At 35.2% G+C, this 18,287-nt stretch overlaps 1 protein-coding gene across 2 annotated transcripts in view; it reads right to left on the bottom strand.

Moving 5' to 3' along the window:
- Positions 1-18,287, bottom strand: part of LOC149417868 (solute carrier family 35 member F3) — a 33,754-nt gene that overhangs the window by 12,927 nt on the left and 2,540 nt on the right. For both annotated transcript variants that reach the window (XR_016303146.1, XM_089639494.1), the window contains exons 2-9: positions 13,999-14,123; positions 12,621-12,785; positions 10,207-10,372; positions 7,162-7,340; positions 6,669-6,797; positions 6,282-6,471; positions 5,651-5,740; positions 3,846-3,975 (exon numbers count right to left, since the gene is read on the bottom strand). Coding sequence is in view for 1 of the 2 variants with exons in the window: in XM_089639494.1 (XP_089495620.1) it covers positions 3,846-3,975; positions 5,651-5,740; positions 6,282-6,471; positions 6,669-6,797; positions 7,162-7,340; positions 10,207-10,372; positions 12,621-12,785; positions 13,999-14,123 (1,174 nt within the window). In the remaining variant the exon portion in view is untranslated. The remainder of the gene's footprint in view (positions 1-3,845; positions 3,976-5,650; positions 5,741-6,281; positions 6,472-6,668; positions 6,798-7,161; positions 7,341-10,206; positions 10,373-12,620; positions 12,786-13,998; positions 14,124-18,287) is intronic.

Here is an 18,287-nt window from a genome sequence, read left to right as displayed (position 1 = left end):
TCTTTGATAATTTCATGCAATTCGCTATTTTCGTTTTCCTGAACATGAAAATTGAATTCTACACTATTTCCCGTTTTATTTGAAATATGGCCGAGCGCGACCCAACCAAGCTTTGTATAAGATAATGATACTTTATTTTTATCTCCCTGAACTATTTTTCTGGAAATAATTAATTCCCAGTTGTTTTGCCCAATTAACATTTGGGGTTTTACATTCTTATCAAAGCGAGGAGCGTTCTTTAAGTGTTTATTACTCGCAATGTAAGAATTAGATAGCGCCATTTGAGCTGGTATCTTTAAATCCCGAACGGTTCGAGCACTAGCTATGTACGATTCTACTTCGTTTTTACCTTTTATTTTTACATTTATTGACATAGAATCCGCGTTGTTGGAACTCATTTCATTGACTCCATGCAATGAGAGGTCACTAACTGGTCCAGACAAACCGATTTGTTTGGCTACTTCTTGGTCTAACAATGTGACGGTTGACCCATCGTCTAATAGCGCATGAATATCTCGGCTTCCGAGTGGCCCGTATACCGTAATCGGAATAATTTTTAAAAGTACTTGATTACTTTCCCACGTGTTTGTGACAACTTCATCGGTTTCCACCCGATTGTGATTAACCAATAAATCATGAAATTTTTTGTTTGGTGATTTTAAATTTACTTTACAATTAAAACGGGAATGTCCGTACCCTAAGCACTTATAACAAACATTATTATATTTAGCAATTTCCCATCTTTGCGTTATTGGGACATTTTTAAATTTCTCACATTGCCAAATCTGGTGTTCTCCTTTGCAAACACAGCACGGTGGTTTTCCATTATTAGTGGTGTGATAAAGGAATTTTTTTGACGTATCGTACGGACGTTCGAAATGATTATTTTTGGATGCATAAGGCCTATTAAAATTTTGTTTATTTTGATGTTGATTAGCTTGCCGTGGATGATAATTATTACTATACTGCTTGAAATGGTTATTGGAAGCGAATTTAGTTTCGTTACTGATTTTAGAATTAAAACTTATTCCTGAGTCACGTGAATTAATGACGATTTCTTCCAGCCAAAGTGATAAATAGCAGAGTATTGGCTGTGTTGTGTTCCGCCTATCTTTGTCTGTAAGCCACAACGTTCGTAGTGTACTAGGCAGTTTACCGATTAATGTCGACAACAAATCTGGATTGTGCAAATGTCCGATATTTTTAAATGATTTTAACATAGAAATTAAATTTTTTACTTTACAAGAAAATCGAATTATGGCGTCTGAACTGGTATTCTCATCTAATTTACTTAAATTTCGGATCTCACCAATAGTTTTTTGTATGATGTGATCCGTGTTGCCAAAAATATTTTCTAACGTATTTATTATTTCCTTGACATTGCAAGGAGATAATAGAAGGGAAGAAACCGCGTCACGCGCCTCTCCTTTTAACGCTTTTTGTAATCTATATAAATTTTCGCTGTCAGATACTTTTAAGAAGTCTGTGGTATGATGGTATATTGATTTGAACGCAATCCATTCAATTGGATTGCCGTTAAATGTGGGAAGATCATTAACTTTGGGCCTGGTATTATATAAAGACATTGCCTTACCAATTGATTCCGCGAGACGGTCTTCAGTTATAGCAGGTGTTGGTCCCTGGAATCGGCCCTGCGACTCTGGCCACTGTTGCCCGTCGCGTTGCTCTGCTAAGTTGAATGGCTGCTCTGATGTAGGCAGCTCCCAGTAGCTACTGCTTGGATGCTGAGGCTGCGTCGACTGCAGCTGAAGAGATTGCCCTACCGAGGGCTGCTGATGCGATGTTCCTCTGGGTGGGAGTAGCTCGTACCGCCCGCCCTGCTGCTGCTGCTCCAACCGCTGTCCCAAGTGCAGCGGAAGAGTCTGCTCTGCCCGAGGCTCCAATTGCGATGGGAGAGTCTGCCCTGCCAAGGGCTGCTGCTCTGAGGATCCTTTTGGTGGGAGTGATGTGTACCGCCCACCCTTGTTCTGCTCCAACCGCTGTTCCAATTGCAGCGGATGAGCTTGTTCTACCCGAGACTCCATTTGCGACGGGAGAGTCTGCCCTGCCAAGGGCTGTTGCTGTGCAGTTCTTGTGGGCGGTTGTAGTGATGACCGCCCATCATGGAGCAGTTCCTGTTGCTGCTCCATTTGATCTCGAAGAGGCTGTTCATCGTGATTTCCAAGTTCTGATGATGAACTGTGATGTGACTGGTCCACCCAGTCATTGACTCTATCCTCGAGAGTCCGTTGCGAAGTCCTTGATGCAGCTTCTAAAACGAGCGCCGCATGTTGCTCCTCTGCTTCCAAGACTGACATTGCTGCAGCCATCTTTGCTTCGGCAGCCTTTGCTTCAGCCATCTCCGTAAGTAGGCGGGCCTTTTGTCTCGTGATGTGCACCTTGGTTGCTGAAGCTTTTATTTGAGCCTCCATCCAGCTGCTGCTGGTTCCCGCCTTGCTGCCGCAGACAGATGACGTCTTTGAGTGCTGTCCCGCTTCCATGATGCTGCTGTTCCCGATGCGGCTCGAAGGACCATATGTTTCTGCTATCGTGGTACGAGAACACGCCGTCAGATGGAATGCAGGAAAACACTTCTTCTTCTTGACATATAAATTTATTAATTCACAATATAATTGCAGAGGATCTTATTTTCCTCTGCTAAAACTTAAACTGAAAGAAATAAAGGTCTAGTTTCCTTTATTCTTCAGTTTTCCCTAGGTTTACATAAACCTAGTAATTATCTCACGACTGACTGCCTAGGTACGCATGTACCTACCAGCTATAGCAACACTCTAATACTGTCCTTTTTCTGGGAGGTATCTGTATTTAAACTAAATTCTGAAGGACATTTTACCAAAATAAAGATGTTCCACCCGCTCGTTGGCAAACAACATTCTTAACATAAAATAAAATGCACTTAACTATTCTTAATGATACAAACGTGACTTAAACAATAGAAATATTTTAAAGGAATTATTTTAAAGGAGATGAAACTTTATTTGGGGTTTTTATTACTATGGGACAGGGGTGGGAAAGGTATTGGCAAATATTTTTAGGCATAATGGTTTAACTAGGGTCATCATAAACATATAAAGCGAACAGCCCTATTTGAAAGCTGCCGCCGCTTGCAGTAAAATGTCACTAATTCTTAAATCATAAATGATACACAAACAAGACAATATGTTTATAAAAATACCAGGCCAATGAATTGTTTTATTGTAGGGTCGAATCTGCAAATGTGGGAAGCTACACTAGCTTTAAAAATACGAACTGTGAGAATGCGCCTGAAGGCTAAATTTTACTGAGCAATATGTAATAGTCGCATTCTGGAAGATACAGGGGCCTTCAGGGAACCAAAAGGGAGTGGACTCTTCCCCCATGGGGTCTTATCCTAATCTCTTGGGGAGAGGAGAGATTAGGCTGTCTTCCCTCGTGGGGCCTTCAGGGAACCAAGGGGGATTGGAGAGGAGAGCTGAGACCTGGGAAGACACATTGTGGAACCAGAAGACATAGCCACATATACAATGACAACCCTGGTGAACTTTATAAAAGGGATCGGGTGACATACAAATGTACAATGTGATATACAAATATTGTCCCCGTGAAATGAAATTTCAGAATCCCGTGGTGATGTAATATTCACAGTTAAGAATTTGTAATTTGACATTATCCAACATTAAGTTACAGTGGCTAAAACAATTTTTAAAAAAACTCCCGCAATTTATTTTCTTCTAGTTACAAATTTTTCCGCAGCTAATTTAGCTCCCAGATATTAATGAATTTTAATTTAGGGGCTTGGTGATATTCTCAAGAGTGTGTTAATTTATCAACGAGATATCACTCACCTCAGCAGCCTTGTGATGTAGTCCGGCCAATTGTCTGGGAACATGACGAGGAAGAATCCCACAGCGATGAGAATGATCCCCGCCAATTTCATGCCAGCAAAATTGGCTCCATACAATACCACGTCCAGTGCTGAAACAATGTTTATTATAAGTCAACCAGGAATTTTTGCTAACTGGGCAAATGATTTAAGCCACTGTGCTATCGAGGCAACTTTAGATCCACCATAAATAGCCATATTTTTTTTTTAATGTGTCAAGGAATATAAAAAAATGCTACATTCATACAAATGATGACGATTTCTCAATTGAGTTGGGTAGTTTAAAAAAAACCTTAGCCTTAAACTTTATACAAAATAATAAAAAGAAATAAAAATAATAGATTTTGATGTGCATGCATGGAAAAAAAATAAAAATGATTCTTATCAATTAAGATTTAATGCTTAGAAGTTTCCAACTGTAGGTTTTCACAAAGAGGAAATAAATTTATTTAAAAAAAAACTCATTAAAATTTGTCAGTAAAAATGTTCTCCACCACTGTATTCATTTCTTCAGCTTGTGTGAAATGCCACTTTTGTAAAGCTTAGAAAGTTCTTTCACGACAATTGTACATAATCCCCATTCAAGTGCGCATCTTGTGGAGCACTTGTGCTGGCGAATTGCCAATAGGATCAAGGTAAAGCTCACTCAGGGAAAAATCAATATCAGCCAATGAGAGGGAAATAACCTTGTGTATGCTTTTTACGATAATCACCGTGATTTGAAACAAAACTCTTAACAAACAAGCGGTCGATACTTTCAAAATGGTGGATACTTTCAGTTTCGCCCTGGTGAAAGATAACCACTCAGAATTGAAACGTTGCTTGAAACGGCTTTAGCCATGTTGTAATGTAGTCACTCTAATGTGAGGAAGCGCCTTTACATTATGCAAAGACAATGCAGTTGGCGGAACTGATTCGGTGGAAACAGGAGAGCGGTCAAGATGGCCGCAGATGTGCTATACGTAAAAGTGTCTTCCATACAAATTTTAATCAAAACAAATGTTCCATTTAGCCCAATAACCTGGCGCTCTGTCTCACTTACACTCGCCTGACATTGTAGATCTCTATCCCAGTTGAATTTTGTAAACACAGTTTTGTATAGGAAATTTAAGCCCTAATTGGACAAATATTTGGATCACGAAAAACATCTCAAGATATTTCTTGTGTTCTTCTTTATTCTATGCGCTTCGCCATCTCTTTCTCCTTCCCAATACTTTCAGCCTAACACGTAAGGCAAATGGGTATGTTATAGTCCCATTGGCTCCGCACAGTTGGGACTCTTGCGCAGTATTCATATAAATAGTAAAAAGTTTAAAAAACCCTCTGCAAACAAGCAAAACTTGGTTTCCGTAGAATGGCGAGATTTCATAATCTTAATGGCACCGAGGGAGTCACAAATATAGTATTTTTCCGATTTGCGATTGAATAAAGTATTGACGGAGCGTTGCAAAGTCCTGTTTTAATTTGATCGTTATGCATTCCGTTTATCTGTAAATTTGTTTGTACGTTCCGTTTCTGTTTTTTTTGAGATGGTGTGCATTTTAATGGTTCAGATTCTTTTTTCAAATGTGAAATCATTGAGTTTATTTGGACTTACTTATTCACTTTTTTATTTTCAATTTGTGGTACCTACCTTGCCTGAAGAAAGTTGGAAAAAGAATTATCATTGATATAGTAACATTTCTTTGGAAATAATTCCTTATTTTTAATTTAAAAAATGTTACATAAAATACAGACTAATATGTAATTTAAAACAAATTATCATACCTGCTGACACTGGAACTGCAGTTATTAGTCCAAGAGTGATGAATAGATCATAAGTGACAGCTTTCCCGAAATGGCTCAGCAAATTAAAAGCTGAAACAAAAATATTACATCAACATACACAATAAATAACCGTTTCATTAAAATATTCGGAAAACAAAAGAATTAATCTGATTTTCGTGGTGCTTTCTATCAAAGGACAGGAATCATTTGCAGAGTTGTAGATATTCTTAGTATTGCCCATGTGAACTACCACCATTCATAATCAAAATTTTGCTTGAAAAAACTTGAGCTATGTTGCCAGACACTTTCTAAGTTTCTTCTTCCCATCTGCTTCCCCTCCCCACTTCCTTAAGCCTCAAAACATACCCAAATTTGGGGATTCCCTAGTCCCACTGGCTCTGGATAGTTGAGACGGTGTTAACATCTAAAAAAATCTGTTTAAGAAATCTCATCATTATTTTTAGCAAAACAACTATGTAGTTAATCGCCAATACTTTCGAAAACAGATTCTCGAAAGAGAGGAGAAGAAACTAGTAGATTTTACAATAAAAAGGGGAAAAGCACAACACTTAGCGGCTAATCAAAGAGATTATGTATGTACTTAGGTAGGTAAGCAGAATAAAGGCCTCACCTAGAAACATGCCACTTGCAGCCAGCAGTATAGGCCAGGAAAGCCTCTCCCAGGACAGGGTCTCCACCCCAGTAAGGTACAGCGTCAGACAAAGAGGCCACATCAGCCATGCGTTCAGGAGACCCATTATCGAGAAGAACAGGGACACCTGGCCATATGTGGCGTCCCCTATCACTTTGCGAAACAGGACCTAAATAACAAAAAAAAACTTTGATTACTTTGTTCACTAATCATAACTTGTGTTGGAGAATTATATTATTTCATCTATCATACAGAATCACATCGCGAAGCTACTGCACCATACTCCCAGACATCTTGAATAAAATCCTTAGAATAATGGGCTCACAACAAAAGTGGTAACAGTGTTGAGTAATTACAATAGCGTACCTTATATACAGCATATCCTGCGGCAGCTGAAGTTGCCATTACTACTCCGCCAAGTGTTGGACTGCTGGTTATACCGTCCATATAAGCCAGTAGAGCTATTCCAGTGTCGCACAAAATTACAGCCACAATCTATTTAAGAAACAATAAAAGAAAATTACTAGCCCAGTTTTATGTTTAAGCTGAATTTTGCCATGTTGTTTAAACTGTCTATATCTTTATATTATGTTTACAAATTGAATTGCCTTTGGTCTTATTTGTGTATTTTATAATTTTAATAACAATATACAAGTTATCTGTGAAAAAAAAATCTATAAAAAAAAACATAAACAACTTAGATAAGCATGAAGATATGTGTTTGTCATATCTTGTAAATACTCAGCTGGACTAGTCCATGAATTCTTGTCATCTCATGTCTCATTAATTAATTACACTAATATTTAATAATTTATAAATTTGTTAAGAATATAAAATTTGTTTAATAGCGACAACTTACTCGAACTCCAACAAACTGCTCGTGGAGAATTACCCAGGAGAGCATGTAGACGCAAGAGACGTTTGTGGCAAAAAGTGCCATTGCGTCCGTTGCAAGGAGAATGCGTAAAGAGTGAAGATACATATAAGTAGTGGCCACCCACAGGAGACAGAATAGACTGCATCTTGTCAAGAAACGAGCTGTGAAAAACAGAGTTCAATGATTAACCTTTTCAACTCAATATATCCCAACATGCGGCATGTAATGTATGTGTTTCAGTGAATCTTCGTGGCCCACATAATATGAAACATAGCCTCCAGTGGACCTCCACGTACATAAGGTTAATACACTTACGTATTTGATATACTGTGCGTATTGGAATGAATTGCATAGTAAAAGAAAATTAATTACATATAAGCAAATTTATTTATACTAGTGAATACATTCAGTCTGAATCAAACAAGTTTATTCATTTCTACTAGCGAATCAATTCAGACTAAATCACCACACCAAGTAAATAAATTAATTTGTAGAAGTGAATTAATTCAGCCTGAATCATTACATCAAGGTAATAATTAATCTATATTAGTGAATCAATTCAGTCAGATCCCCACACCAAGTAAATTAATTCACTTAGAAATGAATCATAGTTATAATAACATGTACATATTGTTGTATAATGTACAGGGTGTCCATAAAAGAATGTCCCGGTTTCAATGGTATATTATAAAAGTTTAATTTTACAACAAATCATACATCAAATTGAACGTAAACTAACCTAGTTTTTCTTACAAATGTTCAATATGTGCACTTTTAGTTATACGCTACACATCCAACCTAAAGTCCAATTCTTCCCACTCTTTGGTTAACAAGTCCGGTGTAATTTTTTTTTTTTTTTTTTTTTTTTTTTATTAAACGCCCATAGGGCTTTTACCTATAATAATGTACATCTTTATTTTTTAGTTATACAGATTACATATAAAAGTGTTAACAAAATACAGGTTACATAAAAAAATATCAGAGTTGACAAAATATGTTACATAAAATATAAGAATTTTAAAAATATAGGTATGGATAGAGTAAGTGAGACGAAAAATATAAAATCTTCCAAAATCCACAAAATCAACCATAATGATAATAAGAAAGTATAACAACAGTTTACAAATTAGGTAAAAATAGTTTGCACATACTCCGTTTAAAGTTGGCCAAGTTCAAATTATTGTCAAATACATTTATATTATTTAAGTATTTGTTACCAAGACTGTGTAAACGTTGTATTGGAGAGTGAAAACTATAGTTGGAATGAGATGTATGTATGTAAAATGTTGATATTTGCCTAGTTGTTCGTGTAGGTAATGGAAGCAATAGCCTCTTCATTCTGTGTCTGAACTCTGGAAAATCATTAGGAAGCGGCGGAACGTAGACACAATCTTTTATAAAACCCCAAAGAAAAAAAAGCATGACGTTATGTCAGGTGAACGTTGAGGTCAGCGAAAACGAGATCTATCATCTCGACCATTACGACCAATCCAACGGTCAGGGATTTCGAGATCAAACACTCTCGTATTAAGAGATTCCAAGCTCCATCCTGTTGCCAAATAAAGTATACAGGTTCAGCCTCTACTAATTGGGGAAAGAGCCATTCTTTCAGTATATCCAGATAAACCAACCCTGTTATGGTAGCTTCAGCGAAAAAAAATGGTCTTTATGCTTGACGTCGGGACACAGTGCAGAAAACATATAATTTTGGGGAATCTCTTTGGTGTTCTACCAGTCCATAAGGATGTTCTGACCCCCAGATACGAACAATATGGGTATTTACCTTCCCACTTAGATGAAAAGTTGACTCATCACTGAACACCACACGATCAAGAAAGCCATCTTCCCGCTCCAACACTTGACTTAAGTTAAAACATACACCATAGAAACTGTGATATTCTTTTATGGACAGCCTGTATTATACACGCCACCAATGCATATAATGTAAAAGTCAATTATATTTATTATACTTTCATTATTTTATTTTTGTATTTGTTACTTGGTTCTGCATTTTTCTGTTTTTGTCTTTCTATACCAGCGGTCGGCAGACTTTCAAGTAAGAAGTGCTAATAATATATCAGAGAGCCATATAATGTATCAGAGAGCCATATAATGTATCAGAGAGCCATATAATGATGGCTAGATAAATCTATTTATATTTTTTTAAAACTGTGTGTGGCGGGCGGGCGGCGTGGCTTTGATCTGTTTACAAATATAAAGTTTTATTCACTGTCTACGTCTGATTTCTCTTTGTGTAAAGCCCGGGCAACGCCGAGGACTTCAGCTAATTCTGTGATAAAAAAAACGATTTCAACACAGAAGTTGGGTTCTTAAGACAAATAACTTTTAAATTAGACAAAATTATTAAATTAGACATTTGTAAACTTGGATGTACAAATGGCCGAAATAAAACTAATAAATAAAAATAAATTATCAATTGAATGAATCCTGTACAAAATACAGGGCTAGAATATCTGAAATATCTGATAGATATCTAAGTTAGCAATATCTGAAGAGGCGCAAACACCATTGCAAAGAGCCACATACAGTCGCGAGCGGTGCTCTGCTGACCCCTGTCCCATACTATTGTACATTATATTGGTACGACTGTTTATGTCCCTTAAATAAATAAATAAATTCTGTCTGAATAATCATACCAGTGAATTAATTCATTTATGCTCGTGAAACAATTCAATCTGAATCATCCCACCAAGTGAATTAATTAATTTATGCTAGTGAAACAATTCAGTGCGAATCATCCCACCAAGTGAATTAATTTTTATATGCTAGCGAGCAATTGACTCTGAATCACCATATCAATTGAATTAAGTTTTATATACTAGTTAATCAATATACTGTCTCAATGACCACACCACGTGCCTAAATTCATTTATACTAGCGAATCAATTTAGTCTGAATCACCAGTGAACTAATTCATGTATACAAGTGAATCAATTCTGTTTGAACGACCAAGTGAATTAATTCATTATTCAAAATCAAATATGAAATATAAAATGGTAGGTGTACCTGCAGTAAATCCTTTATCCCTGAAATTCCTTAAACTCTCCGAAATTATTTCACTGGGAGAATCACATCTGTTTTTGATCATTCTTCCAATGACATAGATGGGGAAGAACAGAATGCTGAAGTTGGTGCAGAACCAGGTGGTAAAGAATGGTGCATTATAAGGACTCTGCAAAAATAAAGAAATACAACTCTGAAATAAATAACCAGATATTTCCCAACATTCCCGTTCTCCGTTCCTTTAGCCTTAAGCCCTCAAGCTAATTTGTTAGTTTTTGGGAATAGCTCTTATGGTCTCATAGAAATCGTTCTGTCTCCTTTACCTATATATTATCTAAATGGTGTTAGAAAGCGAAAACACCATGTTTTATATTCAAATCCAGAAGTTTCTGACCGCAACTTGAGAAAATCTATGAAACTTTTATTTGAATTTAGATTTTGTTTTTATAAATAAAATAAAGCAAATCTTGGAAGTGGAAATTAACCCTCATGCCAACATTCAATCGAGCTAAAAATAGACACATTGTCGATTGCACTGCATTCTATAAACTTTTAGTGGCAATCATGCATACACAACGTAATGGCGGCTATTTCTAAGGAGCGTTGGAGCAACGCATTTCCAAAATTACACACGGTATCGCACAGACGTACTTAACACGTTCACGGGCAGTGAGACACCCTACTTTGGCACTATTTTTTTGTATTAGATTTTTGCGATTGCTCTAGCATTTCCGTCATGATACGTACCAACCAACACCATCAAGAGCGACGCGAATGCTCTAGCAGACGTATCTCAATACATTTGACGCATGCTATAGCATACGCCACCACGCGGGGTACGCCGGGCGAGCTGTAGGGGAAGGGGTAAACACTGTTTTATCTTTGTGTGCAGAAAAGGTCTCATGTGACAGTAAGCGATCTGTGGTTGTGTCAGCAGTGACAGTAAGAAATAGACTACCTATATTTTATAAGGATAAAGCAACTGCTCAAGCATATCTGACAAAAAAACTCAATAAACTTCGAATGCTATAGCATCCGCGACATAATTAAACTATCCAATGCGAATGCTATAGCATGCTCATCCGGGAACGTGTTAAGCACACATTTCACCACTGTCAATTACACATCTGCCCTGATGATGGACACTGTAACGTTATCCGAAAGAAGGAGTTAGCGCAACATGGCATAACACCCCAAAAAACAAATAACAAAAATACTTTTGGATGTGAAAATTTTAATTCAAGAGTAATACTATTGTTACTCTAAGAATATCATAAGAATTAAGTTAAATTCAACCGGATCAAATTTTCGTTTGTCACGACACGTGATACAAAAAAACAAAATTTATTTTAGCCACGTGGAGTGAGCGTAATCTATATCGCTCATCGAGAAACGTCACCCGGGATCATCAATCATCTATACGCGCAGAGCGTGGATGCTAACCATAGTATTGAAATTTCTCCGAAATGTGAACGGCACTCGCCAATGCCTCAAACTCTTCGGTGAGATTGCGCCACTTTAGTTTCCAGTTCGCATACTTATATCATATGATCCCAGCAGGTATGTATAAACTTAAAAATTTCTATTTGCTAGTGTCCTTCACCGCTGAAAGTTTACCTGACCTGACGCACGGATAGACTGGCAATATTTTTAGCGCGCCACCCATTTTTGCGAGTACAAGCCGCCACTGATTACAGCAGTTAATATATGAAACAAATTTCGGTCCTACCAAATCGAGATTTGGCACAGTTGTTAGCGAGGTTGACAGTCTCTGGGAGGAAGGTTCAATCCACAGCCAAAAAAAAACTATGTTTTAAAATTTGACAGCAATTAAGAGCCAGTCCCTGGCTCTAAAAAAAAAATATAAGTACATACATATATATTTACATAAATTTTGTAATTATTTATTAACAAAAATAGACATATTATAGTAAAAAAACTTTGTTTTTACAAAATGATTTTTTTTTTTTTTAAATTATTTTTATATTAAATGAACAAAAAAATAGGTGACAATAATATTTATAACAAATTTGTCTGAAAAAATGTTTTCATTTTCAGTATTTTTAGTTATGATAGTTGTTTAGATGAAGTGAACCATTTTTAAAACTTTTACGATTGCATTAAAAAAATATATATTTCATAACTTAGGTTTTTTTCTAATAATAATTTTTAAAGGCATATTTCATCGCATTTCAAAAACAGTTTTAGTTTTCGAATACATTCAGAACTATGCCATTTATTTGGATTTTATTGCAAAGCGGAAACACTCTGACCTTCTGACAATATGACAGAGGTCTGGGGATTAAAACATTCCACACAAAATAGGGATGGAATAATTCCATTGGTTCCGGGTAAATGGAAGTCCTGTCTGATCATAACAAAAAAAAACATGTCTAAATAAAAAAAAAATTACTTACATAGTGCATAGCGTGCATATTGCTGTTGTAGACTGATTGATTTTTGTTCTCAGGAATTCCCAGACTTCGCGATGTTATCAGCCGCAAGTATAAATATTTAATACAGTGCGTAGAGCCCACCCATGAGGCAGTTAGCAAAACAGTCACACATATGCCAAAGTACATCTGAAATGAATTCAGAGGTTGGATTTACACTGATAAATATTTAAATAACACATGAGATATGTCTGGAGACAGACAACAAATAATATTGAGAAGCAGTCACGGAGCATTAACCCCAAGGGGACGGAGCCCTGCATTTGCAACGTTACAGAATGGTGGCCACGCACGGTATGAAGCACTGCAATTGAAGTGTCGACCTTACAAATTAATTTTACCTTTGGATATGACCTTTAGTGGGTTAGTAAAAGACAAACGTAAACATGTCACTTTGGTTTTGTCTACATGTTGGCTTTACCAAGATTCTTGCCGCCCCCTACGGGTTAAATATTGGAGAAGGAATGCAAAAATAAACATATAATTAATGTAAATTCAGCTTAAAAATGAGTTAAAGTATTGTGTATAATTTAACAAGATATCCAAGGAAAATAGTACCCATTTCAAATACATCGAGATAATAATAATAATCCTACGAGAAGACGCAGAGATTTTAGGCTTCCCAAAACTAAACTTTCATGCACACAAAACAGCACGTTTTATAAAGGGCAAAAACTTTATAATAACCTACCAAATGTCATAAAGGAAGCCACAAGCCTTAGCACTTTTCGTAGGACATGTGCTTTATATGTAAAAAATAATTTTTGATTGTTGAACATACTCACCAATATTATTTTAGTCACCTAGATATCTTATATAATATAATTTTGTGTATTTATCTTTTTCTCTTAAAATGTAATTGTTAATTTTTGTATTTTTTATATTTTCCTACTAGATGTATGAAAAAATTTGCGTACATCTAAATAAAGATTCAAAAACAAACAAAATATATTTATTTTCTACTTTTTACCATGTTTGTCATTTACTCTGTTGTTTATTGTTTAATTTAATATAATTAACATTCATGGTTATATGTAAACTGATTGTAACCAAAATGATTGTATACAAAATGATTGTAACCAAAATGATTGTATACAAAATTATCATATACAAAATGATTGTAATCATATGATTGTAATCAAATGATCGTAACTCTCAAATGATCATAAGCAAATAATAAGCAAAGGAATAAGCAAATGATTGCAATTCGGGCGCCACTGTTAAAAGGTTAAGTAATTTGTAAGCAGATTTTATTTTCCAAGTTTTAAAAGTGACAATGCGGTTGCCTGTAAATATTGAGTAGGAATTTTAAGCAAATTCATAATGAAGAATAATACGGTACCTTTTGAGCAAGCTCTGAGCAGCAAGATTTCCGACAGAGCAGAAACTGGTGTCCGATACCATTTGCCCCGGCCAACTCCGGAACATCAGTTTGCAACTCACTGGGGTCATGTTGACTACTGACAACTATTGAAATAGAAAAATACAACATTATAATTATGCTAACCTGTACCTGGGAAAACATTATTCATCAGAAGTTAAGAATTAAATATACAGTCAAACTTGGTTATAACGAGCACAAGGGACCCATTAAATTTGCTCCTTATAACCATTAATCTTTACATCCAAAACGGGTTTTTTAAAAGTCGTATATACTTACCTATCTCGCTGCCTTAGTTCTTGTATGTTCTATAGACCATTTAGCAAATTTAACAGGAGACGTTTTTTTTTGTTTTTACAGGCAAATTCTAAAACATTCTCGATTTTGGTCATTTCGTTTAATACATATGTGTAACAGGAAATCATTAAAGATCATTTTTCGAAGATTGAAGCTATAAAAATGATGAATGATTATTTTGGATATTGAACATATCGTCTGGAGATTGAATAATTCGGCTCCCAAAAGTTTGAGGTATTTTTTGTTCAATTAGCCAATTAATGGTAAATTGCATATACAGGGTGATTTTCAGATTTCAAACACTTTACTTTTATCTTAGTTAGTAGTTGACTTAAAAGTATTACTTTAAAATATACAAACAGAGTCCTTGAGTTGATTTTTCACAAAAACAGCTCTATATAAATCATCCGATATTTTGGAAGTTTGAAAACAATGCACAAGTACAAAGGTACCTACCGCTAATATACTGCTATCGGTTGTCGGTGAATGCGTGATGTGAAATATTCTTACATCGTACGTATTACGGCCTCCGTGGTCTAGGGGTACTCTTGACTAGAAATCCGGAGGTCGCAGATTCAAATCCCGGCGTGCGCAAGTAAATTTTATTTGACTCATTTATGTTATTTTCACAAATTATTCATTTAAAATAACATATAGTCTATTTGCGGCATGTTCCAGAGAGGAAGATTTGGTGTAAAGACCACCATAAGAATTGAAATGGCTTTAGCCGTGTTTGGTGATCAGATCTAAATAGATACTCACATACCATCTCTCTTCTCCTTCATCCTCCTTCCTCTCTTTCTCCTCTCCATCTCCTTCCCCTCCACACTACCTTCGGCCTCACAATATACTAATATACCCCAATTGGGGATTCCATAGTCTCACTGGCTCCAGATGGTTGGGAGCAGTTGAGACTGTGTGCGGTATTCCATAAAAAAAATCCCGTGCGTAAAACTATTGAAGTTCAATTTTCAGTTGAAAATTTGTTTTATTTTTATTGTTTCGTTACCTACATTTGATAAATGTAATTTTTAAAGTTTACTTACTTAAGAAAGATTTTTTTTTTCTTTCGAAAGGTCTTATTTGCCGTGAGCTTATTATTTATGTTGATTATCGTGAGTAAAATATTATTTTTTTAAATACTTTCAGCTCTTAAAATCCTAAAATTATAATATCCCGCGATTTGGGTTATGGGTGTGCGCTATTTAACATTACATTTATTGTTGTTAGTTGTTTGCCTAGTTGGTTTTATTGTAGTTCCTACATAAGAATATGTTTATTGTTTTTTATGTGACTAAAAAAAACAAAAAATCAGAAACTTTTAATTGAATGAATTCAAAATTGAAATATTTGGACTTCGTTTTCATCAGCGATCTCAGCAGTGATAACGGACTAAATATGTGTCGTAGATGTCTTTCAATCAGACTATGAGGACAGTCGACTTTTTGCACATTTCCATGTTCTGGCTCTTTTGTTGTATTTCTTGAATAAAAATAAGTTTTAATGCACTAATATAATTTATTAATACTAATTTTAGGTAAAAGTCCTAAGTTTGTAAATAAATAATTGAATAAATAAATAATAAATGAAGCATCCTGTATATTTGCTTAGCAAATTCAAGAAGTACATGTAAAATATGGTGAAAAAGCCTATAAATGACATAATTTTAAGACTTACCTTTCTATTTGAGCTACTGTTCTAAGGTTTATTGATTCTGGAGTCGGTGAAGTCATTTTTTAGTTCAATAAGAGTATATATTCGCAATTAAACGTATTTTTAGTGGAAGTGAAAACAACTAAAAATCAACATGGCCGCTCATTTTAACTAGCCGGCTCCTGATTGGTTGACAGTGGAGATTGAACATTCAAGACCTCAACGTTCGGCGGGATGTTGAACAAATATCTATGAACTTTTTAAAAATATTGTATTCATAACTTTGAGTGTTTGAATGTTCAATATCCAGGAGATTGAACAAATAAGAACTGAAACATTATTCCGTGAGTAGATATTGGCACTCGAAAAATGCTTAAAATGTCACTTAAAAACCAAAAAATATGTTTTTTTTGAGCTTCATTAATGCGCAATAGGCTAATGAACATTATTGGCATTCATAACTCAGTTTTGCAAAAAAAGGTCTATTGAACATACAAGAACTAGGACAGCGATCTATCTCTACTATCAATATATTCACAACAGTACAGTATATTTTCAAAATACAAGTAGGTATCATGTTAAAAAATAAATTAGAAAATACTCTTATATTACTCAAATTTATTATCAATGATTGTTTTAAAGATTTCGCTTTCATGCTTCCCAATTTCTTCTTCAAAACAATCAATGCATTATAACTATCATCACCTGGTTCAAGGTTTCCATGAGAAGTATCACTAAATTGTATATCTTATTATCTCTATCTTGTGCGTACTGTTCCTACCGCTTGTAAAATAGCACTTGTCATAAATAACTACCTTGCGGGATTGTTTTGGTTTTCGAATGTAAAAATTTAACTGTCACAAACCAGTGATGCACAACCTGCAATCCCATTCTAGCAGCCCGCATGTCAATTTCATACGGACCACTTGGCTATAGAGAAAAATCTAACTGTTTGGGGTAATTCTTGAAAACCCTGGCTGAAAACATTTTTTAGAGTTTTAGTTAATTTATACAGCATTTCCTAAATGCAACTTAATTTGAACCAGTTTGAATAGCACAAAATTCAACAGAAACCTTAACTCTTGAATTTCGCTGTCAACCCCCTCCCCCTCAACGAAAACAAATCCGCTTGTAAAATAGGCAAAGCGGCCCCAAAAGTTGTGCATCACTATCATAATTCTCAACTATTTTTTCAGACCCATTCATGTATTCAGAAATTGTGTTGACAAAATTATTTTTTTTAAATTTATTTATTTTTTTTTTTTAAAGAAAAACAAACATTCCCGGCTTACGAATAACCTGACAATATTTGAAAATCTCCTACTACCACCACAGTAAGCTAAAATAATAAGCTAAAATAATAAGCTGAAAATGTTGCTTGAGTTGTGATGGAGGATTTAGCCAGCCGAGGAATTGAACACACTACGCCTGAGTGGGACCCAATTGCGATGTCAACTCGGCCACCGACCGGTCTTTGGCAGGGTATATCAGTAAAACGACCTCGTAACAGTCAACAATTACTTCCCCAACTTCCTCTTTCACATCTCCTTCCCCTCCCCACTACCTTCAGCCTCACAACATACCCCAATTGGAGATGCCGTAGTCTCACTGACTCCAGACGGTTGGGAGCAGTTGGGACTCTTGTGCGGTTTCAAATTAAAATAAAAAATTTAAAATAATACAAAAAAAAACATATGAACTTAACGTTGTTTGAAAAAATTTTAAACATTTTTTAAATTATTTCTTATTAAAATAAAAGACATTTGAAGGTTTCAAAAATATCACCGTATGCAGAATTTCATTTTGTTTTAATTTGTGTATGATTTTTGTGGATTCACATATGATATAAACAGTGTTAGAGAGAACACCAGATATTGTATTCGCATTTGAAAGTTTACCATAGACGCTTCTGAAACATTTGATATAAATTAAGGAAAAAATATTTATCAAAGTTAATTTTAAAAGTTACAATAACTTTTATAATTAGTGAAGTGACAATTACCTTTGTCTAATTGTCTTATTAGATACATTTTTTAGTTTCGTGTAAAGTGGTAATCACAGTTTACATGATAAAAACCATCGAAGCGACTCTAAAAATTTCATCTATGTTTATGTTTATGTTTGCGACAAAATTTTAGTATTTTTAATTGCATATGACGATTGTTATAGTAAAATCTGAAAGAGTCTTCCATCTGCTTTCAAAAACAGTGTTTTATTTTACATATACGCATTAAAAAACAGAGAATCTATTATAAATTGAATGCCAAGCGGGAATATTTTATGACATGATATTATTTGTC

The sequence above is a fragment of the Hesperophylax consimilis genome, chromosome 14 (assembly GCF_061612785.1).
Source record: "Hesperophylax consimilis isolate HC1 chromosome 14, BYU_Hcon_1.0, whole genome shotgun sequence".
Taxonomy (NCBI): domain Eukaryota; kingdom Metazoa; phylum Arthropoda; class Insecta; order Trichoptera; family Limnephilidae; genus Hesperophylax; species Hesperophylax consimilis.
The sequence above is the reverse complement of the archived record's forward strand: the minus strand, read 5'-3'. Positions and strand labels throughout refer to the sequence as shown.